The sequence below is a fragment of the Euwallacea similis genome, chromosome 15 (assembly GCF_039881205.1).
Source record: "Euwallacea similis isolate ESF13 chromosome 15, ESF131.1, whole genome shotgun sequence".
Taxonomy (NCBI): Eukaryota; Metazoa; Arthropoda; class Insecta; order Coleoptera; family Curculionidae; genus Euwallacea; species Euwallacea similis.
The window spans coordinates 3,760,333-3,786,064 of NC_089623.1; the positions used below are offsets into that span (position 1 = coordinate 3,760,333).

Below are 25,732 nucleotides of genomic sequence, written 5' to 3' on the forward strand. Positions count from 1 at the left end.
TTCTCATTTCATAAGTCAGTTAACAAATAGGACAAATACCTACACGGAAACTGCGGGAAATTGAAAATGTTAAAATGTATGCCACTTCACACACACACGCACACATCTTGTGATTTTGTCATCAAACAGCAAAATTAAATAAAATTATGTATGAAACTCATCTAAAAATATTATATATTTTGTATAATTCGTTTCATGAAGAGAGAACCCCACTCACTATACAAAACTATGCAATGCTTAACTAATCCGTAGATAGGTGTTTATTGAGTCTACTATAATTTGAAAAATGGAATTGTTCGTAAACTAACAGTTGCTGCTGTAGTTATTTGTTGGAATATTTTTTAAATCGAGAGCGTTACTAGAAAAACGAAAGGCAATAAATTGTACTTTAAAAAAATTTATTCACTGTACACAATACAAATAGAAGTAGAAATGTAAATTCAAAATGGGATTTTAGTTACAAAAATATTATTTAGTCATATCACAATAGTGCCAATATGATGTAATTTAAATGGGAAATTAATACAGGGTAGGATATCCGTTCGGTTACGTTAAAATAAATTTCCACTTAGTGTCATATACAATATACGAATATAAACAATAATCATAATAAATAACCACTACACCACACGTTAAACCGCCGGATTATTTCATTATTAATAAATAAAAATGAGATTCGATTTGCTTCCATTTTTACTTTGAAGTTATCGTTATTAAAGTAGCAAATGGCACAAAATATAATAACAAACTTGATAAATAGTTAATGTTATCCTATAAAATATAGATGGACCAGTCCTTGAGGTGATGTATGCATGTTTCTTGATATAAACGAATGTGTTTAAATAATGTAAATGCAAAAATAGAAATACATAGTTAACTCACACTCATAAAGGTTAGAAGTAACAGTTCAACAAGAAATGAACTTCCAGTAGTTTAGTGTGTATTATTTTAACAAATATACTATTCATATAGGTAAAATTTAGTTTGACACATACCTACCTCATTCCTTTCAAAAAAGCAATTTGGAATTCTTTCTGGTTTCTGATAATAAAATTAACTTCTAAAGCGAAACACATAATTTTCTGTCTATACCAAGATAAATGCATCGCCACAATGCATATAAAAACAAAATACATTATATGTTACACTATTACACCTAACTATTGTCTTTTATTAGATTACACGGTTTACCATACGAAAATATATTATATACACTGATTTTTTTCTTCCTTCCGAGGAACTATGTACAACAATACGAACCATTTTCAATGAAAATATTAGTAATTACATCTGCTTTCAGCAAATTTAGCTTCTACGTTTGTTGTAGATATACTGCAACAGTAAAATAAATTAAACACTATTAACCACTGATATGTCAGGGATGTTTATGTACAAAATTGTGACTGAAGTTTATATACATTTACACATGTTTGCGTAACAAATACCTCGCTCTTGTACCTGCAAAAGTTGATTTTAATAGACACTTATTTTCATTTTATTTTGTTTTTATTTCATTAACCTGCTTTGAAACTGGAAATGTAATTTCCTCAAACCTCTACTCATTATAGTAAATTATCAATTTGGACATTAATTCCAAAACGACTCCTAAAGAAGCCTTATCTCGTCACCGATGTTATGTACAAAAACAATAAACTTCTATACATTTTGATGTTGTTCGAATTGTCTAATTGCACATTAGTAAAGGCTGCACTTTTATTCATCCTTTGGATTGTCCCGTGATTAGGTGCAAACCTATTAAAACTTTGTTTTTAAAGCTTTAGCAAAGCAAGCTTCTTTAACTATTTCAATACACAGTAATACTTATTTTATAGTTACAGTTCAGTTCCTGAAAGCTCCTAATTAAGCTCAACTAATTGTGAATAAAATGTGACAAAAATGCTCCACGTGGGAAATAACAATTGTATTTCCCTCTTCAAGGCACGGTTAACTTAACCAGAGTGTTTTGAAAGGTTCAGCGGCATATCTGAAACAATTTTTAATAATTATAATAATATATATAATAACACATTTTTAATGATAAATTAATAAATAGATAGTCGCTTAGACGCAACATACAAAGGTACGGTAGTGCAATAAGCTATATTTTATTCGACATTCTACACGTGTTTCTTTTATGTTGTATATGTATATCACTACTTGTATCTTTATAAAGCTGTTTGTTTAAGACTTATTTTGGTAAAATAGGATAAATTCTGTAATGAACCGTAAGGTCATCTCGAGGAAATAAAAGCTGTAATTTTTGGTAATTAAAATAGATAAGGAAAACATTGAGATATGATGAATTCGTAAGAAAGTTACATCTTTGGCAGTAAATTAGAAGTTTTTAGTTCAATAAATTATTTTAAAACTAAAACTCCTAAACCGCACTTGGTCAAATGTGAGTAATAATGAAATATTTAAACGCAATTATGAAGGATTTGTCATAGATGCTTTTTCAGCATGTCCCGTAAATAATAGTTTTCTAATTCCTGTAGATATTAATCTAAATTTACTCTTAATACCTAAAAGTTGATAAGAAATAAAATACTGGGTGGAAAAAGTTAAAATTATTATTAGAAAGTAATTCGGGGGAAAACTCAATGACTGAAATGAAAAAATTACTGAATGGTGTAATGGCATAGCAGACAATGATGAAAGTTATAGGAAAGTTCACAACCTTCGACTGAGTTTGAAACAACGACCACTAGCTCTCCGGATTACCGACCTAAAAACTGAACACAAAAACACACTACCGTCATTCGACCATGTACCTATGTAGCTGCCCCTTTTGCGTAATCTGCGAAATAAACGTTTTTACCGCACATTACTTCCAAGTATTGAATGGCTTTTTGGTCTTATTTCCATTTCCCCGCTGTAAATATGACATCTCTATAGCCACTTTTCTCATTCTATATGACAGCTTCTTTTTTTTTTTCACGTAATAGTTGAAGAGATTTGGAAACCAGCCAGTTTTCTATTTTCCATATATTATACAATAGTTTTACTTGCTTTTGTCAAAGTTTTTGTCGATTATTATATTTCACGGTTGGTAAAGTGCCTAAGAGTTAATCAAGTATTCTGAGACATTTCTGCTTTCCGATACTTGAATTATACAAGGCCATATCATACTCTTAAGTGTATTTCTGATGTTTATGGTAATAAGTAAAAACCATCTTATTCCTCTTCGTTATTCCCTAATGATTTGGAGTCTTAATCACCATATTCGTGATATTGTTTAACTTCTTTTTCTGAAATCAGAATGAATTTCAGACAGATGATTGTGAATCTTTAATTTTATCTTTCAATCTTCCTTTAATTAGATGTTCAAAGAATTTTGCTACTGCATTGGTTAGGCAGGGCAGCCTGTATGAACCAGACTTATCAAGTAACTTTCCGTGTTTAGCTATCAGAACTAATTGAGCAGTCTTCCAAGGATGAGGAAACAGGAGAACTAACAGGATTGTTTTTGTTGGGATTCGATTTGACCTCGGACCTTCTTTTTCCTTTCACTTTGCTTGCATTTGGATGGAGTTCAGCTTCTTTAAATTCGACATATCCAATTGTAAAATTTTTAGCAGATATGGCTGTCTATTCAACTGAAAATAAAAGTTTCACCATTGCTAATTTGGTTCAGTTTCGGTTCTTCCTTAATTCCTTGATTGGATCGTTGAACCAGAAACGCATTTGTATTTTCCATCAATATTTATTTTAAAGTAATTTCTATAGGCAGTGCTTTTCAATCTATTTTCTTGAAAAATTCTCTTTCGAATTTTCCTTCCTCAAATGTAAAATTTGCTTAAGCCCTATCTTGTGACACTTATTAGGTTATGTAAAACGAAAGTTACGCCTAGAGAAGATTCTTTACTTCTTCTGACAAAAGTAGATAAATCTAATCTAACTAATCCACTAGTCATGCATATTTTAGCTAACATCTCTTCCAACGCTGAAATAAATGATTAACTTCCTGGTTTCCAGAAAAATTGTCTTATAGGTAAACTTGCCAGAACTTTAATCTATTGGTCTTTAACAAATCATGCTCAAAACTCGGAAATAGTCCATCCTTTATATATTTACCAATGTAAATTGAATAATAAAAACACTTACCTGTAACATTTTCTTCTTTCACCTCAACACCCGCTCTCGCACTCTCCTCCCTCACGTGCCACCCAGCAGGCCTGGGCATTTCTCTTCTAATGGGTACAGGATGTGCAACTGCATGTGCAGAATGCGGCAACACATTGTGGACGGGATGATGGTGATAGACTGGCTGAGGCACCATATAGCCAGACCGTCCATACATGCCGGGACCGTAGTAAGGAGGCAGCGGAGGAAAAGTGTACAAATAAGGCGACGGTCCCAGGTACGGCGGATGAGGTGGATAAGTCGGCGGGTAACCGCATTTTTCAACCTGCTGAAAGTCAAAGTATACATTGAAAATATCTTAAATGTGTTATTTGAACACATAGACTTACCGAAAGCTCTATTGACCTTAATCTATCTACACTCTCAGAATACAGTCGGTCCTCAGACGAGACTGGTGAACAGTATCGAACTCCCGAAACTGGACCTATCTGGGAGACCACTGGTGAAAATCGACTAGGTGAGTGGTTGGGAGAAGTTTTTAAGCTGCTTTTGTGATGATCCTCGGCGAGTAATGACGTTATACTGTAGTTCAAATATGAGTGTATGGATATACTAATCAACCAACCACCTACCTATAACTACAATTTTTTGATGACTTAATATTATTTACAGGTGTGTCCTCAATGCCGTTCACTTTTATTGAGGCACTGACTGGAGTTAAACGTTCAGACTTGTCAGATTTTGCCACAGGACATGGTGGTGTCCTGGGAGTCGGAGGACCAGTCTGTTGCCTAACTCTACTCCTACACCAAAATATTCGTGAAGTTTAAATTTGAAAAATATCAATTAAACTCTCACCGTTTTTGAGCGGAATTCGACGATCCATCGTCACTGGAACCGGGCCTGTCAGAAGTGGGACTGCTGGAGGCAGAGGGCGTTCTTTCCCTTTCCATCTCCCGCAAAAATCGCTTTCTTGGAGACACCACGGTTTCGGAGCGAGGTGGAGTGCTAAATATAGAGAAAAGTACTTCGTAAATCTCGATCATACACGACGTTGGATTCATCAACCATCTACACTTTTTGCTAAATGAAACGTACCTTTAAACTTTTATGGTAATTTCAATGTCTAATGTTTTGAAAAGGCGACAATATAAAAAGTCTTGGTTTTCGGCATCGGTTAGAGTTAGAGGAATACGTTGGGAGCTTGTCGAGGTTCTTGGGAGCGTGCGTGCATGCGCGTGTTCATACTCATATGAGAGTGAAAAATGTACTTTTCACACGCTAATCAAGGAATCATAATATTGTCTCTTTCCAGATAAAGTATCCAATGGAGGAGGTTACAATGTTCTTGTAGCCTGTTATTTAAGAAAATGTTTGTTTATTTGAAAAAATAATAATTCAATATTTGATTTCTTAGTTAAAAATGTTATAGTTTGCTAAACTCAGACATTTTTTTCTATAAATTTTTGTTAAATTCAACGTAAACTGACACTCGATAGAATAATGTGATATAGTTTGTACGGTAAATAAATGTTTCAGTTTCTAAAATGATCACTATGGGGAATAACTGAGGAAGTATATAAAAATGAAAAATTTCAAATTAACAGTCCCTTTGATTTCGCTAGAAGTTTACTTCACCAACCTGAATGACCTGCAAGACGAACTGAAAAAAAGTAAATAAAGAACCTCTTACGTATTCCGTTGGTTTTTTTCCGCTAAACTCTGAACGATACACAGCAAAGGCCGCTTTTTTCTTCGCTCCTTTTTAAGAGCTGTGACGTCCGCCTCCTCCTCCTTAACCTCGACCATCGACAAAGGCCGACGTCGTTTGACTCCTCTTCCTCTACACGAACGCCTCTTGCGCTTCGGACGCCACAAATACAATGCCATCTCCTGGGAAATGTTCTTCTTGGGGGTAGTCTGCTTCCAGGAGTGGTCGCGCTGCCACGGGGAGGACTGGACTGAACTATTGTCGTCTGAAACTTGAGAGGGTGACATATGAAAAACGCGTGATGATCAATTTAGATTGCTATTAAACAGACAGAAAATACACAAAAAATCGCCAACATCTTACGTTTTTTAATTAACTCTAAAAAGAGATATACAATATCGTTTCAACATTTCACATAGCAACATGTTTGACTTTATGATGACGTCAATTGTCTATTTTCGCTTTTTTCAATAATTACAAGAAAATATGTGCGATAAGCTTCAAGTGTGTACTCAATTTACAATAAATTTTCTTCAATAACCAGTGTAATTTATTTCAGCGTTCTTTAAACTACTTGACAAAATTATGTGGCCCCGTCAAAGGTTCAGCACAACTTTTTACATAATCTTGCTAACTTAAAATCACACAAGAAAAATAACATTGCGGTTTCATGAAAGCAACTACCGTATTAAAAAAGATGATCAAACTTTGTTCTATTTTAAAACATTACTTTCCCAAAACCGATGAAGCAATCCATTGACCAAAAAATGACAACCTACAAATATTAGATGCCACTGAATTCCATTATTTTTTCTAACGAGGATTAAGGTATAAAAAAGAAAACTGTTTTAAATATCAGTTCATTTAATCAAAATGAAAAGATGAAATTAGAACTTGCTTAAAGTTATCTTCTAGTTTCACATCCATGACATAGATATCCCACATTGACATGGAAGTCGATCCGTATCAGCATAATCAGAACAGAACATACAGCAAGATTTAACATAGAAGTTACTGATTTTCTCTTCCGCATATCTAGAAAATATCGTACAAAGTAAACATATTGTTGAAAGTAGTGAAAACTCTCAAACTTGAATTACTTTAAAGAATTTCAAAACCGTAAATGTATGTAGATTATATGTATGCGCAGATCAATGTAGTGTCCTGAATCCCTCTGGATGAATCCGTTTGAAATCTAAGAAACATGGAATAACTTACAATATCCAATGAATATCTTAAGAAGTTCAATATCTTTCATGAGTTCTTTAAGAAATCCAACACAGGTATGTGAATCGAGAAATCATCCAGTCTTGAAATTCTCAGTCCTGAAATGAATTCGTTTGAAATTCCAAGAAACTAAATTAACTTCAGATATCTAAAAATAGCCTGACATGCTTAATATGAATCCATCTGGAATTCTAAGAGTCCAGGATCCATCCAGGAATAAACTTCAGATGCTTATACTTAAAATTTTGCCGTGTGTATCCCAATCGTCCCAAGAAAATCGGCAGAAATAATGTCCGAAAGATCTAAATTCTCCCTGAAGCGTAAATTTCAAAAACACAAAAAACTTTCAACAAGCAAAAAACATAAAAAATCCATTAAGAGATCTAAAATCCGCTCAGAGAAAAAATTTCCCATGAAGATCGGCTGAAATAATTTCAGAGATTTAAAATTGACATGACACATTTAGTCCAAATCTGATCGGAATTCCAAAAATCCACAAATATCTCTCAATGTCAAGTAAATAACCTACGAATCTCTATAAACTAGAAAGATCTCTTAATAAACCCTGTAATTGGCTCTAAAATGAACTAAAATGCTGAATATGGTTTTGTCAGGAATAGCGTGAATCCTGAAATAACTTGCAGTATCATATAAATTTATGAATAACCTTAATAAATTCTAAAAATCCCTTAAGAGCTTCATGGTTCATTAGGAGAGACTATTGTTCTATGTGTTGAGAGTTAATTGTCTCCATAAGCTGTATAAGCCTACACAAGCCGAGTGATAATATCCCTTCTAGTTTTTAAGACAAACAGCCCCTTTGATACATAGTTCCGAAATTTTGAAAGTACCTCTAATATAAAGGTGTTTCAAACTGCAGTTCCATAACTCCAGGATAATAATTAAAGCAGTATGAGTCTGTTAGTCCAAAAATCGGTATGTTCTTGAAAAAATACAAAAGAGGTGGAAATCGAAAAAAATATTATCACTCCGTTCTTCAGCTTTGCAGTCTGAAATTACTACGGAAATTTTATGGATCCAGGAACATAATTTTCAATATCACATAAATCTGCTCGAAACTATAATAAAACATCCTTGGAAACCCCAAAAATTTCCACTTTGCTAGAACTGAAAATATTGGATTATTCAAATTCTACAAGAAATATACTTATATCTTTTTTGTTAAAAAGCAATTCGTTTTAACTCCAGGGCTTTTTGAACACGGTGTTTCTTTTAAGTATTTTTTCGAAATACCATATAGAGTATTAGAATGATTTTATTTTTGTTTCGAGAAAATTTTTAGGAGCCCCGGAAATCTTTCCAGACCTTCGAAATTTTCTACGGATACTGATTCTCTTTTTCGCTTAATTGGAAACATCGAAAGTAACACTCTATTAGTTAAAGTGATGAATAGCTTGAATTTTTTGTCTTGGTAAAACTTAGTAGATAACCGAAAAATATATTGCCCTTATTTATAGCACTTTTCTGAACTTTTTTACGTTTCTTCTTCGCATAATATTATTACTAAATTTTGCCAATTACATGATCAATTCAACCACAATGCAACCACAGGAAAAAGAGACGCATTTTTCTTCTTGAAGGTTCTTTAACCTGCCAAAATTAATGAATTCGTTTCTTAACTTGGTTAATAATGCAATACCTGAGGCAATATCTAATTACAAACCCAATCGATTATTAATCAATTAAGCATAAACACCTAATTTATGTTGTTATTTAAGTGTGCTCACACATTTTTTAAGAATTTAACCCATCTTCGAATGTCTTCGCGAATGCACACTGTACCTAAGTGAATACTAAAAACTACAACTGTTGAAATGAAAAGATAATTTAACCATGTAGTGAACAGAAAAATGATCCCAATCCCTAGTATAATTTTTCAATAACTAGCTACAACGAGAATCTTTACAGTCTCTAAATTGTTTGTAAGTAACAAGTAACCAAAAGTTGATTGCACAAAATTATATTATTGAACTGCATGTAATTTGCTACAAAAATTCTTTTCAATGACACTCGAATTCATAAAGGACTTTCGACAATTAGGTAAAAGCCATGCCAGGCATTCAAGTCTTAATTATTTAACTACTTAATTACCATCCGATTCGCAATAAAACAAGAAAATTTCTATTTAACTAACTGGAGACAAGCATGGTTTGGCATGGCCTAAAAAGCACTCCATGTATTAAAAGCGTTCTGTTCTACATATCACCTCACTATGAAACAATACCAGTATTTTTGTTTGCGCAGTCATCCGAGTTTTAATATGCTTTTTTTAAGAAATGTGCCATATTGTAGGCCGGTTATCGTAGCTTTCGTAAGATTTGTTGTTGAATTTCAAGAATATATAAACCGTGGATAATTGTTTATAGCTTTAGACGGTTTTTCCGATAATAATTCTATTTAAATAATACCCAGACTATTTTTCTAGTAATAAAGAAACATTAGATATGCTAGCCTTACCACTAAGTGATGTACAGCTCTCTTGTCTATAGGCCGGAGTGCTACTTGCGGTACCAGGAGGTGGCCAAAACGTTTTTCTTGGTACTGACACCCAGGAAACCCTCTCTCCATCCCTCGCTCTTTCCAATTCCAGAATAAACTTTCCATCTGAAAGAGTCAAATGATCATTAAACTGCATCATGCTGTAAAAAAAAACCTTGAACTCAGCAAAATACTCCAAAAACATTTCAGCTTCAGAGCATGACAGTGCTTTCTATTGTGGGCATAAATTAGTCCATTTGTTCTAATTAGTTCTACAACTATTTAACTAAATATAAACATTATACAATGACCAGTAATATCTAAGATCAATTTTTTAAGCGATAATTTCCCGAATAAACACAAGAAGATGCACGTTATCGTTTGAACTCTTATGTTGTTTTTTGTTTTTTGTCACGTTTCACGTTTCACATTATGATTCCGACTTGTTTGTTTTAGATCTCGTGAATATCTCGTGAAAGATTAGGAAAGATGTTTTCGCTTATTGAGTGTACTACTACTATTATCGGCTTATAATGTGTATCGAGGGATTATTAATAAAGCTGATTTAAAGTGAATATAGCATGATGAGTTTTAATAAATATGTATAGTTCGTTATCGGATGTGCTATTTTGGCTTAAAACGACTGATAATTTCGTAAATTCTACTAACAAAAATTACTGTATGAAATGAGTTAACAAGACATAAATAATAGGAATGATTTCCGTTTACATTGAAGTTGCTTCATTAGCGATTTCGTGGAACCGATCTCAAAGTCATATTTGTGGCAATTGGAACGTAATAAATACTAGTCCGAATACTTCGATTAGACCAAAACTAAAGAAAAAAGTTCGTGAGTTACATTTATATCTTGCAAATTACTTGAAGTTGCCATAGCTATTCGGTGAGGTTTCAAAGTAACCAAAATACCGTTCTGTTGACTATAACAATTTCATGAAATAAAACGCAACGCAGTAGTATGAATTGTGATTCCAGATAGCAAAGAGTTATTAACCATATCACTTTGAAGTAATATTACGTCATAATATACAGGATGCACTCAAATGACACCCAAACTGTTCAATATGTCATGGTAATCACACTCTAAATCCCACAAAACTGATTAAAACAAAATTTGGCGATTTTTAACATTATTACTTTTATGTAAATTTAAAACATAGTAGTTCAAATAAATGTATTTCTACGTTAAGATGCCATTTAATAATAGGGAATAGTATAGAAATGTATGGGATATTTTGTTACTCGAAAAAACACGGCGAAATAAAAAAAAAGATGTACTTTTAACTTTGGACCTCTATATCGAGAAAAACAATCGAATTAATGTTTTTAATTATTTTTAGAGTTCACAGAATTGCTTGGGTGTCATTTTAAATACACCCCGTACAAACACGATTGAGTACTTAGTATGTACTTTAATCGTTTAACGGATATATATGACAAAAAAATCAAATTCTTAATTATCATATTTTCAGTTCAAAGAGGAGAAATCAACAAGAAGAGTATAAATCATGATTGTGGCAGCTTTATAATGGTAATAAAAGAAGTATTGTGCTGGTAATTTTTAACAATATTCCGCTTTCTATGCTTGAGATAATAACCAACTTTAGGAGCCATCTCGGATTTTTATAGCTTTGAACAAATGGCGGCTATAATTATTCTTACATATTCCATATTTCAAAACCAAAACGTTATTACTAAAATATCGTATTTCTACAATTTAGGGTTTTTGAAATGAAGCAAATGCAGCAATTACAAATTTCATCTGTTTTTAACTGCTCAAACTAACGTCATGCCGTTTTTCAAATTCACATAATAATGTGTTCAGACCTCGCAAATTTGAAACACCCTGTAGTTACAGAACATGTCAGGTAAGTAAAATTGTTTAATCACTTTTAACATTAGAAATCATAGGGCAAAAAGTTAATTACGGGGTTTGTAGAAAATAGCGCAGTATACATTTTCAAATTATTGCAAATATACAGGATGGTTAAAAAAAGTGCGGTATTCTGAACCTATGTTTGTTTAAATGGAACTCAATATTTTTAACTCTTCATGTCTTCATATGCTGTTTCGGCAATTCCTATGATGAAGCATTCTGTAACTTCATCTTCACTTAATAGTAATAATTACCCCACAGCTACTACTTTAAACCCTGAATGGTAATTGGAACGTAATTGAGACAGACAAACATATAGTCGTTGCCCGAAAATTATTCTCTATTTGGAGATTAAATTTTGGAAATAACGCTATTTAAATCTAAAAAATAATAGCATTTAAAATACCAAATAAATACCACCTCTAATATAATACCACAAACAACTTAATTACTCTCAAAAATTCCTCAATGGCATATTTACACAGTTAAAAAATCATGCCATATCATGCCGTATTATATATGTACATCATAAAATATTCAAGGAGAATTATTTTAATCAAGGAATTAAATGTTTCCCTTTATAATCGGCAGATAGAACCGATTGCGTCAAAAGAATCAAAAGTGAAAAGCATGTAAAACATACAAGTATTTAATTAATGATATGAGCCAGGAATGATCACCTTCCTCGTGGGAGGAAACGTGTGAGGTACAGCCCATTGACGTTAATGTATTTGTTTTAAAACTTAATATTATATGTATATTAAAAACTAAATATGTATTTTAATTATTATTGAACAAAAACAAGCTAACAACGTATGAGAGGATTATGTAAAATCCGCAATATTTACTTGAATTAACGCCACATAGTAACCATAAATTACATATAAGGCGTACCCTCTCCCCTCAAATCTACTAACACGTTTATGTAACACGTGACACATTTGGGTATCAAAATAATTTATTATTATTAGGAAAAATTATTTTAACACTCAAAACAGAATATGCTAATACCTTAATCAATAGAAAATCGTCATATCTTAATTCCAAAATCAATGAACTAACGGGTAGATATGTTCACGCGATTTTTGTTGTCTCGTCTCGTGAATATCTCGTGAATTCTATCAAAACGCTCGAGTACTTATGGATGTATTGACTTAAGATAATGAGTTTAAAATAAAACATTCAAATTTTGTAATAATTGACAGATCTCCCATCATGATATACAGTGGTGGTTATTGAAATAGAGCTAGAATAATCATCAAGCATAATACATCATTTGGCAAATAAAGTTTTAATGTTGCACTTCATTTGTGAAATAACAGTATTTTATACGTATATAATAAATAAAGGAGATATTAATAACAAACATGGTCTAAGAGAATTTCAGAGACGTAACAATTAACAAATAACACGATAAATTTGACTTAAAGTATAAACTGGCCCTATTTCAATGGTCACCTCTGTATATATGTATATCGCTATTCTAATTCGGACTTGTATGGATGTGGCTTGACGTCAGCACCAGTAACATAAATAATTAGTCTAATTATTATGCTGAATGATTGTCGAGTTAGATCTAATACATACCACTCAGAAAACTATGCAAATTACCGAAATATACTGTATAAAATAATTAGTTGAGGAGAGTTTATACAGAGTGATTAATTGATTAAACATTATACGGAAACTCTCTAAACTATATACTGTAAAACCTTCTATCTCCATGTAAAATTTAAGATAATATTCTCTTCAAGTGCAACCAATATTAGTCCTATGTTTATAATTAAAAAACGAGCATGGAGAATGATAAATAAGGGATTCCTTAATTCCACTTGCAGAAGACTTTAAAGCAAATTTGACTGTTGCTGCAATATATAACTTCCATCAGATATTACAATTGAAGAAACATACACATATTTTCAAAATATGTAATTTTACATTCAAAGAATACTCGCAGCTTGCTTTACAGTTACCCTATTCACTGAACTAACCTGAACTAACCAAAAGTAATTGCCTCTACTTGTGTATTAACTTATAGAACAGCCTATCAAGGACCATTAAGGATATAAATAATAGTTAGATTTTTGAGAGACAACTTCATACTCACCTTTACAATAGTGAACTATGTACTATCAGGAAATACTTTGACAAACATGCAACAAACAAACATATTCAATATGCATATTTGTTTTTTTCTAGACTAACTTAGATACCTATTTATGTAACACAATATTGTGACGTTTTCAAACAGAATTACAGTGTCATTTTGATTTTGGAATAAATAAAGTGATCTGTCCATCTATATTTACATTTTACCGCCACAGCTTTCATGAAAAAGAAAATAGCTAAAAGCTCAATATATATAGTAGTCCGAATTTATTATGCTAACCATTGCTCCAAGAGGTTCTTGTAAACACAGGTCAAAAAAGAGTTAGTTACCAAGATACAATTATTAAAAATTTTAAATATTTCTCATTTTTTTTACATAGGTCTAACAGTTTTTGAGATATTAACTTTTGAACGAATTCTTTTCAAAATACCTTAAAAACTTATCGAGAACCTCAGCACCTCAGAACCTTAAGTAGGGACAACGACAGGGTGGCTTCTTTTAAATGAATATATAGGGCTAGCGGAGACAACAATTGATAGATGAAATATTACTACACATTCTCGGGAACGATTTCCAAGTAAAATTTTATAATGTGACGCGAGAATGTGTAAAATCCCTTTATTATAAAAGCAGGTTGATGTCACAAATGAAAATGAATTGTTGCTAACCAACAAATATAACTTTATCTTTGTTTGTTGCTATACGATTTGTGCACTTAGTTACCCCGTTTTCAGACTAACCTGATGCGACGTTGGTACGAATATTATCGAAAATTTTAAATATTAAATTGTCAAAAGTTTCAACACAAAATTTGCTTTTTGTCCTTTTCTTATTTTTCGGTTCTTCTTGAGTTTATTTTCGTTCGATTTATTATTGTTTTACATTAAAATATATTCTTTTAAGAACAAATCTGCGAAATAATGCCAAAACACTTAAATAGCTGATATAAACAACTCGTTGCGGCTTTGATTTAATATTTTGAACAGCGAAATAGCAACGTTCCTTTATTGCCTTTAACCGCTGTATAAGAGATAAGTTCATTCTATATTGTTAAAATTGAAAAGTTAGTTAAAAAAACTGTGTGAAAAAATGTTCTTACGTAGTGTAACTGCACCACTTGGGACATTCTACTATTCAGTCAATTTCCAAAACAATGAAATCTGGCAAACCACTCAGATTACCCAGGAAAAAACGTAGTAGGGTAAAGAGTCATCCATGACCCCACATTAGACACGGGCGAAAATTCGTAATATTATTTATGACTTGTATAAAACCGTAAATTTAAAAAACTTATTACTATTGTGTCTCCTCCAATCTCCTTAATTAAACCATTAAAGACACCACTAGTTTTTGCATTCTGGACATACACATATGTATATCTTACATTTAATTTCATAATAAAATGTAAATGTTAAGGAAAATAAGTTACGTTAAATAGACTTTTAGATGAAGTTAAACGAAAGGAAAGGTTCAATGGATGTCGTTCATTACTTCGCGTTTTACTAAATGAAATCGATTTCTAATGGCTAAAAGACGACCCAAGAAGAGGATTCATGGAACTTCCAAACGTAGCGGTAAAGCGTGTCGAATTTTTACGATCCTACATACATGAAAAAAAAGGCTTACGGCAATTCGTTTTTTAGACAAAACATGGATTTTTCAGAACGGAATAATTAGTAATTCCTGGCAACATGACAATGCAAGACGACAATGCAAAACGTGTTAGAAAGATTAAAGTAGATGGTAAAAAGCATGTTTCACTCACAGTAAGGTGAATTGTATTTAACGACTAAGATATTTTTTATTCATCATATATATTTCTTCATGCTGGAACTGAAAATGGTTTTGTTGAAGGTGTAGACATCATACTTTCGTCAAAAACGCAACTCACCGATTATCATGGTGAAATGAATAGGGACAATTTTCTCAAATAGTTTGCAGATCGTTTGCTAAAAAATTTAATTGAACCATTAGTTATTATTATTGACAATACTCCATATCACAGAATGCTGTTAGTGAAAGTACCAAATCGAATATGGAATAAATCCAATGTTCAGAATTTGCTGCGTACACAAAATATCGGATATTCAACGAATATCTTTAAAAGTGAATTTTGAGACATTATTGTTAGGTAAACATAAAATTTTAAAACAACATTATTGGTTTCTTAAACGTTTATATTGCAGGAATAACCTTCCAAAAAATACGTTGTTGAGAGCCTAATGAAAATATATGGACATACGGTCTTAAGACTTCCATTGTATCATCACATTTTTAATGCAATTGAAAAAATATGAGGCACTGCGAAAAATTACTATAATCGACATGTTGATCGAGATGATAATACGGAAGTCGACTGTCTTAATATGTGGCATAAAGCACTTGCAAAAATAATTCCTAAAATCTGGATCATCAATCATATATACTGACAAAATTATTAATCAATGGTATGAAAGAGAGCATATTCTGGATCGAAATGAACTCTTATCCCTAATTATCAGGGTAAATGAAGATAGCGAGAGTAATGAAAATGATTTTCTGTCAGACTATTAGATAGAAATTAAATTAAAAATATGTTATTGTTTTTTTAAACTTATTTAACCCATTTTAAGCAAAAAGTATTAAAGTGACTTACAGGTAACCTCACATTACTTAGGGCATAATGTTTCCATACATATCTATATTCTATTAAAATACAGTTTAATCTGAGAAGCTTCAATACTATGTAAAGTTTAGTAACACTGCGTGTTATTTGAGTGATGACATCAGTCTGCTTTTATAATAAACAAATTATAGTTAGATTTTATGTATCGATTACCGTTTTGTCTAGACTCTATAAATCTATCGAAAGGGCACCAGCCACCCTGTACATACATATGTAGAAATATCAACCCTATACCCAGTCAATAAAACTTGCGGAACCAATATGATCAATGCATTTCATTATTATCTTAAGAAATTATGCACAAATAACAATGGTGAACATTACAAACAATTCTGTTAACATCGAACACCACTAAAACTTTATCGCTTCAAATTGGCCAGCTTCTTTTGAATCCCTTGAAACTTGTTAAGGATTGCAACGAGTTGATAGTCGACCATTAAAATTTCGAACTGCTGCTCGTTTATTTCTTTCTCAGATTGCCTCAGAGACTCCTGAAGATCCTTATACTCCAACAAATAATCGTTTTCCGAAAGGGCCAATTCCAGGAGTAACATTTCCTTATCAAGCTGACTCTGATTTGCCGAAATGTTTGATGTTTCAGAAGAACACATGTTAACAACTTCCAATTCAACAAAACTGATTTACCAAATTGTTATTTCAATATTAAGGGACCAGTTAAAATAATATGCTCAAATCTTTTTGAGTCTTTAAACGCAAAACTGTAAATTCCACAACATTTAAAATGACGACTATATCTAGCTAGCAGCTGTCAAATAGTCAGAAAAATGTCGGATTATGCAAAAAAAAACAAAAAATGCCTGACTTTGCGCATGCATCCTTGTTTATTACATAATTTCGCAATGTGTTGAACAAACATAAGCAGCTATTAACAGTCATTTTTTTCTCCGACAGACCGATAAAAGAATACGTACCTAACAATATTAAAAGAAGATTTATTTCATAATTATTCTAGTGCACATTGGAATGTTAAGTGCATTATTAATTAAGTAATTAACGAGGTTATTAATAAGCAAAATGTCACACTTAAATGCATACGGTTTCCATAAATTATTGCTTGTGAAGTGTGGGGAAGCTGGAAATTAGTAGGTAGTACTACTAAACTAAATTTCAGCCTAAAGGCTTCCCACACTTCAGAAAACTGCAGAGCCATTGAATTTCTTGTTTTAATCGCTAATAATTGAGCTTTCGATCCAAGCGATACGATTTCTTAGAGCAACAAATCATTTACTGTGTAGAATTTAGTCGTTTTTTAATTGACATGATCCAAATAATTCAAATTTCCGCAGCTGAGCTAACCTGAGCTAACCTGCTCATTCGCTTGAGAACCTATTTAAAATTGAGACTTTGAACCCATCAAGATGATCTAAATGTAGCTTTGAAAGCTATATTTGGCAAATTAGACACAAATCAATCTACCGTGACCCTCTTACAACATGCCAGTATAACCGGCACATCTCTGACTCTAAAATGACATATGCGAGAGTTGTCTGTTAAATTCAGTTCTTCTAGATCATTAGGCCTGTCCCTTAAGCAGCAAAATATCCAATGTCATCAAAGCACTGAGGAATTAAAATGCATCTTAGCAAGCGTTTTAATCTCTAGCAATATTCGCATAATTGCTATATAAATACTTTCGGAAATGTCATCGTTTTTCTTAGCTAATTTGGTAGAAAATGTGGCAACATTTAACCGTGTTTGACGCTAATGATGAGTGCTCACAAGCATAAGAATGACAATGTAACTGTAATTTTACTCAAAACAAGCCTTAGGTCCCCACAAACAAACCTACGTTCATGGGTATTGACCATAATAGCGATCCTATCAGTATATCAAAATGGTATATTAAACATATTGAGAAACATTTTAATGCCTTAGGGATTAAATAACTAACCAAACCTGGATTAAAACTTAGAAAAAGTGTGAATTTTTCATGCAGTAAAAATATATTACTTACTTCGCTTTTGATAAATAAAAATAAACATTTATATATGCAGTTTTTTTGGAATATTTATGAAAAATTATTGTATTAATTAATATTATTTGTTTATTTATTTTTTTACAATTATTATACCAATGGAAACTTTAATGGAGATGGATTATTCGTGTTACAATCAAGATTCAAATGTTCTCACCTCGGTTGTTACAAAAGAAAAACGATGCATTAAATGGATTGGATTTGGGCAATGTAGCATAGGCACATACATGAGAAAAACATTACAAGTATGGAAGTAAGCCCGGCTGTATACCCAGATTTTGGGGAATAAAAGGTGTCAATTTTAAAACTTCGCATCCCTATTATGACGAAACGGGATAAGTTTTTCAAAAATCGCTGAAATACGTCGATTTTGTTATCAAGAAAGAACAATTTTTATGTAGAATTCATTGCGCCTCTTTCAACCTTCTACCTCATAGAGCCATCTTCTCATATATCTTAAATGTTAAAGAGAGTTAAGTGATACATCACTTTAAAGGGCTTTTCATTTTCTACATTTTGGTACCTTATTTGTTACATTTGACTGTTGCGTTATCAACTTAGGCGTCTTTGATCAATATAAATTATTTTTTCCTATTAGTGTTTTGATAACATTGAAAATAAGACTTTTTTTATTCAAACATGTTTCATGACTAAGAAATTGTTGTAATAAATCAATTTACTTACCTATTGACTTATTGTTTGTCGAGACGAGCATCAAAAGAAAATATGCATAATTACTGTAGCAAATGTTTATCAATCTAATAAATTTCCTTGTTCCTTGAAAAGAAACATCTAGAATATGAATTTTTTATTGTTTACTTTTGTTTGCAATAGAATGCTGTTCCGTTGAATTTTTATATTATCTTGCATGGAAAATATTATTTACTTATCTGTAGTACTGGTCGATGTCACTAGGTAGTCAAATCAGATAATTGAAATTTATTGCGATAATTTATGTTTTATTATGAGTAATTTTAAAAACGCTATACGTAATTCAGCAAAGAACTAAAATTATTTTTATTTATGGAGAGCAAGGAAGATACGCAAGAAGAATGGCAAGAGTTTTTAATGCTAAAAATCTTAAGTCTGATGTGTGTCACAGATACGTTTGGGACTTAATAAAAAATGACTGAAACGGGTTCAATTGCAAACAAAAAAAGGGCTGTTCGGCGTGTTTTAAATGAAGCTGCTCAAATAGAGATTCTGGGAACCTTCGTTACAGAACCCAGCAATTCACTGCGTATGGTCACGGATCAAACTGGATTGTCCATTAAACTGTACAAAAAGCACTGAAATTAAATAAATTTCATCCCTGCAAAATGCAAATTCTGCAGGAACTTTATGACGACGATTTTCATAGAAGAATCGATTTTTGCTAAATCACGACTAACTTAATAATAACCAAATTTTCTTTAACAAACATTTGTTTCAGTAATGAATGCGCCTTTTTTCTAAACGGTCAGGTTAATGACAGGACTGCCGATATTGGAGTGATGAAAATCCCCACGTTTTTAAAGGGGGTGCTATTACGGTGACCAGAAAAAAATCATATATTGGCTGATATTAATCGAAAATGCCGTTATAGGACCTTTGTTTATTAAGGAAAACTTACTTGGAGAGCTGTATTCAAACTTACTTGAAAAAGTGATTGATTTTTTAATAACAATTCATTTGGAAGATCAAATTAGTGGAAACATCTTGTAAGGAGACCAAATACATTTTCAGCAAGATGTAGCTCCATAGCATTATTTCCGCATAAGGCGAGAATGGTTGGATGACAGATTTCCCAACAAATGGATTGGTAGAGGGGAACCGATAGAATAGCTTGCAAAATCACCAGGCTTAACGCCTTTGAATTATTTTTTACAAAGACATATAAAATCGGTTGTTTATGAAAGCCAGTCTGATAATATTGAAGATTTGAAACGAAGAATCACAGAGGCAAGCGATATTTGAAAATATCAAGGAACAGTGTCAAAATAGGCTTTATTATTATTTGGAAAATAATTAAGAATATTTCGAACATCTAATAAACTAAAAGTGTTAAAAATAGGAATTCCAATTTTGAACGTGCTTTTTGTTAAAGGCCAGTAACAAACAAAATTATTTATTTTATAATTTAAAACCGCTATGCAAAAATTTATTAGAACAATTTCCTAATCATAAGATATGGTTGAATAAAAAAATCTTAGTTTCAAATACCATCAAAACACTAATAGAAAAAATGAATTTAGCATAATAAAAGACACCTAACTAAATAATGCAACAATCAAATGTAACAAATGAGGTAGCAAAATGTAAAGAATGAAAAGCCCTTTAACATGATTTATCACCTAACCCTCTTTACCATTTAAGATACTTGAGAGGGAGTTGGAGTAAACGGTTAAAAGGAGCGTAATGAATTCTTTATAAAAATGTTTCCCCTTAAATAACAAAATCGACGTACTTCTAGGATTAAAAAAAATATATCCCATTTCGAGATAATAGAGACGAGATGTTTTCAAATTGACATCCTCTAGAACTAACTCTTACTGAACTACCACTAAACGTGAACTGAAATTTCAGTTCTAAATTTGACATAAAGATTATTTTTCTGTGAAAATCACAATTTTAATTACGGGTGAGTTTTAAAAATAAAGTACTGGGCCCTTTGTATCATAACTGAGACTAATGTCAGAACTTCTACTTCACTAAATAGTTTTAGACGACGTAAGGAATTTTGTTAAATATTCATGATACAAATATTGCAAATAGTAACGACTTTTTTATACAGTCAACTGGTCAATGAGCCTCTAAAAATATTTAAAAAAGTAAACAGAAAAACGCTATGTTTAGTTTGCAAATAAAATAAAAAGTAAAATTTTAATTGGGGATACTTGTTATAATCTGATAAAATTTATGATAAAATTGATATTTAGATTTAAAATGGTTTCTTCCTTCATGCATAATTTAAAATGAAACCTAAAGACGCTGCATTATACTTCCCAGATCAGACTCCAGACTGAAAGTATCTATAAGTAGGTACTATAGATCTTGATAAAAATGTAAAATGTCTTGATTTTCACTTGGCCAGATTTTTTAACATTCCCATGGAATGCAGTGATTTCTCGAAATTGCAACTAGTTTTGACACAAGGTTTCACTCAGAATGTACTGACTACTGATCAACCAATCAAAAAGTATAAATTAGAACTTCTCACTTTCCAATTTCTGCAAAACGCCAAATTATGCATGTGACCATGCAACTTTTAATGACTAAATTATCAATACCAAGTTAATTGTATTTTAAGGTTTTTTTAAACAGAACTTTCGCTTCATTCTTTATTTTGAGGGTATTACGGGCATTCATTCCAAAAACAACAGTGCATTGCGTGTATACCAAGATGCATACTTAATTAGTGTTTATAACAGCTTTGACTCAAAGTTTGTCCAGAGTAAAGTGTCAAAACTAAAAGTTCAAATTCAAATTAAAACTTCAATTATTATATTATTACGTATTTTAAAGATATCAATGGGTTACACAAAAAGAGACCGGTTCTATGCTATCGGTAAAAAAATACAATAGATAGAACTCTACACACAACATTGTTTGTTGCTTCATTTCCATAGAAACAATGCATCTCATAAAGCTCTCAGCAATGTCAGTAAGTTGTTACCGGTAATTGAACGTGATGTTGATTTTGCTAGTAGGATCATATTGATACAAACCAAGAAATTCAACTATAAACAAACAGGATTTCGACATGAAGTCGCATGAGAGTTATGTTGTTGGTATGTAATACTGGTAACCTTACAAGGACATTTTATAATTTGCCACCAAGTTCAGCCAATTTAACAAATTAATTTGAAAAGTAATAGGTATTTCGCAAGCAGTTCCTTAATATTTTTCATAAGGAAAACTTTGTTTAGTCTGAATAATTTTTTTCTGGAATATTACTTTTGTAGTAGCTTTACAAGATTAATATTTTATAAATAGTGAAAGAGTTAGACAAAGTCAATTGACCGGTCAAATTTTGGTCAAGTAACCGCATCGTATGTAGAAAATTTGTTTTACTTCTTGGGGCCTTTTATACATTATAAAGAACTTTCTTTAATGACCACTTTGTGCAAAAAAATATTGAAGTAATGGTACTTACTTCTCTCTTCAAATATTTTTGCTTGTATTTTTATGTTTTCTTAATTAAACACATCTATATGTACTTAAGTACTTTTATTTGTACGTTGTTTTCTTTACCATTTAAGTACCTTATCTGATCTAAGGTTCTATTATACATAGATGATACCGGCGACCGTAATCTAATATTTTCAACAAGCAGAACTTTTTATAAAAGACGATTTCTCGTAAAATAAATGTCTAGGTACCAAATATTTTTCTCCTTATCAACTAGATATGTAGATATTCTGGATAACTCCTACCCATTTTGTCATACAAGAACATCACATTTTTCCTTCCATTGATTGTATCACAAGCAATCTTCTTTTAGGCAAGTCCCTCAGCAAGTACTTAGATATCAAGATAGATATATCAGTAACCAGTTTTAATTCAAATCTTATCAGTTATTCATAATATATAAACATTAGGACAAGTATTAAGTGTTCTTTTAAATATTGGTCCCAGCCCGAGTATGGATGGTATTAAAAAATAAAGATCAGATAAACTGTATTACTAAAAATATAAAATGACTGTCATTAATTTTTTATAACACAAGATCATTATGTATTGTAGTCAAAAATTTCCTTCTTTTGACAATTAGTTAAGTAGGGTAGTTAACAAATTATGGTAGCTTTATACAGAAAAATAAGAATAAGGAATTTAGGAGACATAAGAATAAAGTTTTAGCTGTAATATCATGTGGAGTATGTATAAAGCAGAATAAGGAATAAAATTACTTTACATCAACCACTTAAATTCGAGGGTAGACGTGGCAAAACTGTTAAACACTGAAAAAAAAATGAGTATGAAGATGAGTTAACATCAATGAAAAGGTTTATTTTATAATGAGTATCATTGATGTTGTTGCGAATGTCAGAAAATTGACTGTTGTATTAGATTTAAAAAAAACAAAAAATATAGTACATTAACATATCCTGAAAAATCTAAGAAAATAGCAGATAACCTTAATTTGTTCCTGCCTTTTGTCAGGAAATGATTAAAAATTAAAAAGATATAAAAAATACAAATATTTGTGGCAAAAATGTGGGATGAGCACCTATAATCAACAAAAGTAAAAGGAACAATTCTCTCCAAGAAATAAAAAAACCGAAGGAGTACTTTACAAGAAATTTAACCAAGATAAAATTCAGAAACAGGCAAAAGTTTGTCAGCTGAATGTGTTGCAAATTTTGTAAAGATGATTGATAACCCTAAAAGAAACTCCCAACATTTACAGACATGTGTATTAAAATAAAATTTTTATAGTTTTCAAAATTTAGGCCAATGAAGTCACTACTACCGCTCATTAACATTCAAAACAGAAAAGGACTTTCTATGGAAAATCCAATTTGGTGTGAAGTGATTATTTTAAATATTGGAAACTGTTAAAAAAATATACTTAATATGTTAAATATTTGTAACTTTTATAAGTGTATTTTGGAGCCATAATTATTTTTATCTTGTAAAATTCATATCAGGGTTTGTGCATTCATTACTAGTAACATTCGACAGTCTATCTAAAAATCTCATAGAGAACTACTCTGTATTTTTAAATCAAAATTGGTTGTTTTACTTTCAGTGATTATCACTTGTCATCCCAAATTTTTGCCACAAATGTTTGAATTTCTTGTTCTCTCTATAACTCCTAATAATAATGTCATCACATAATAGTTTAAAACATGTATAACAATATCTAAGTGAATTTCTGAAAATTTTGGAGTGTCATTTAAACATTTTTTTTAAAACATTTAATTGTTAGCCTTCTTAAAAGTTAGCAACTTTCTTAACCCTCATTCCTTTCATATTAGACATTACTTAATTTATACACACATTTATATGATTTGGTATTGATGGATATTTGTTAATTCTTAAACCTTACTCCTTATTCTCGTTAGTAAAGCTCCCATTTGTAATGTTTAATGTTTTTTTAATCATAATATATAACTTTCAGCCTTCTTACTTACTATTTAAATATTTAAAATTGCATTAAGAACTATGAAAAAAACCTTATGTCAAAGGATATAAAGGATTTAATAATATTAACATTTATTTATAAATAAACATAACTAATGCACTGAGTTGTCTCAGCATACAGTATGAAATCAAACATAAATAGATTCATTTATGTCAAGTAAAATGCATATGTGCATTGCCATTTTTTTCGTTATATATTCACATCACATTGAAAAAGGCATGACATTAATTTTTTTTCTGATTGATTTGTCATAAAATGACATTGTGATTTTCATTATAATTATGACATGACCATGTCATTATGATGAGGTTCTCATAGGGCTATTCGAGCAAGTAGACTGATTTCATACTACATAGTACCACTGTCAACTCTTAGTCAATTTAATTTGCAAGAACTATTTTTTGGCAGTTCCTGGCAAATATCAATGTTCCAATATCTTTTTGCTCAATTATCCCTTATGTATTAGTTGGTTTAATTACCTAATAATTAACTCGATTAATAGGCAGAACCAACAATGAACATTTCTACTTAAGAATGGAGCTAAGAACTAAGGAAAAAAAGAAGGGAAGAATGTTCGGTAATCAAAAACTGTTAACTTACCTTTGAAAAATTTAAGACGACCTCCCTGACCATAATTAGGCTTGTGGCACTCCTTTGAATTTCTGTCAACACTTCCATTCATCCCATATCTTCTGTGGCTTTCCTCTGTCATTTTGACACATTTTGTCAAGATGTTGGTTGGAGAACTTTGAGAATCGGATATATGCATTTCATACTGTTAAATTACCGCTTAAGGACCCTTTCTTCAAATAAATCATCTTAAAAAACGTTCTGGCAGGCGATTCAATTCATTCCACCTGCTGTGCAACTGGCCGCGGAAATATCGCTTTCTCTGTATACGCGAGCGAGGGAATCGCATTACTACTCAAATACAACACGAGCATTGTTTAAACATTATCAGAACTTCCTCGGTTTGTTTATTTTATCGAAATCTTGGCGAATTCGTCTACTTCACTCGAGTCCCGTGGTTCAAATTTTGATGATGTCGACGGCTCAGTCGGTCTCACAAAAAGTTCATTCACTTTTCCTTTTCGAACGTTTTTTTTTACTTTTTGATTCGAATGCATGCGAGATTGTTGTAAGAGAATGTGGGCTAAAGGCTTCTAAGATAATTAATGTAGATTTTCTGTCGCGATTAGAACTAGCTTTTAAATTATCTGAAAATAAATAAAATAAAAAAATATAAAAATTAAATTTATCCGGGTTGAGCCCATTTACGACATTTACCGTTTTTTAATTAATGGTAAAACAGGAAACTAGACAATTGTCATAATCGTATGTCACAGAATTTCTATTTGACCACTGTTGGTCTTGTTCTGACATTTGACCATCGTATTTAGACATCTTTGTCTATAGCGTG

At 31.5% G+C, this 25,732-nt stretch overlaps 1 protein-coding gene across 2 annotated transcripts; it reads right to left on the bottom strand.

The window, feature by feature from the left end:
• Nucleotides 1-381: 381 nt before the first annotated feature.
• Nucleotides 382-25,600, bottom strand: H (Hairless). 2 transcript variants are annotated; one of them, XM_066397662.1, is made up of 8 exons: nucleotides 24,913-25,600; nucleotides 9,500-9,646; nucleotides 5,777-6,065; nucleotides 4,942-5,091; nucleotides 4,716-4,886; nucleotides 4,473-4,665; nucleotides 4,105-4,408; nucleotides 382-1,984 (listed from the first exon to the last, which is right to left on the bottom strand). In XM_066397662.1, the coding sequence occupies exons 1-8, from the start codon at nucleotides 25,079-25,081 to the stop codon at nucleotides 1,950-1,952; spliced, it is 1,458 nt and encodes a 485-aa protein (XP_066253759.1). In that variant the 5' UTR covers nucleotides 25,082-25,600; the 3' UTR covers nucleotides 382-1,949. The 2 variants fall into 2 exon arrangements, with proteins under 2 accessions (XP_066253759.1, XP_066253758.1); XM_066397661.1 differs by having other exon boundaries at nucleotides 4,105-4,411; nucleotides 24,913-25,599.
• Nucleotides 25,601-25,732: the final 132 nt, after the last annotated feature.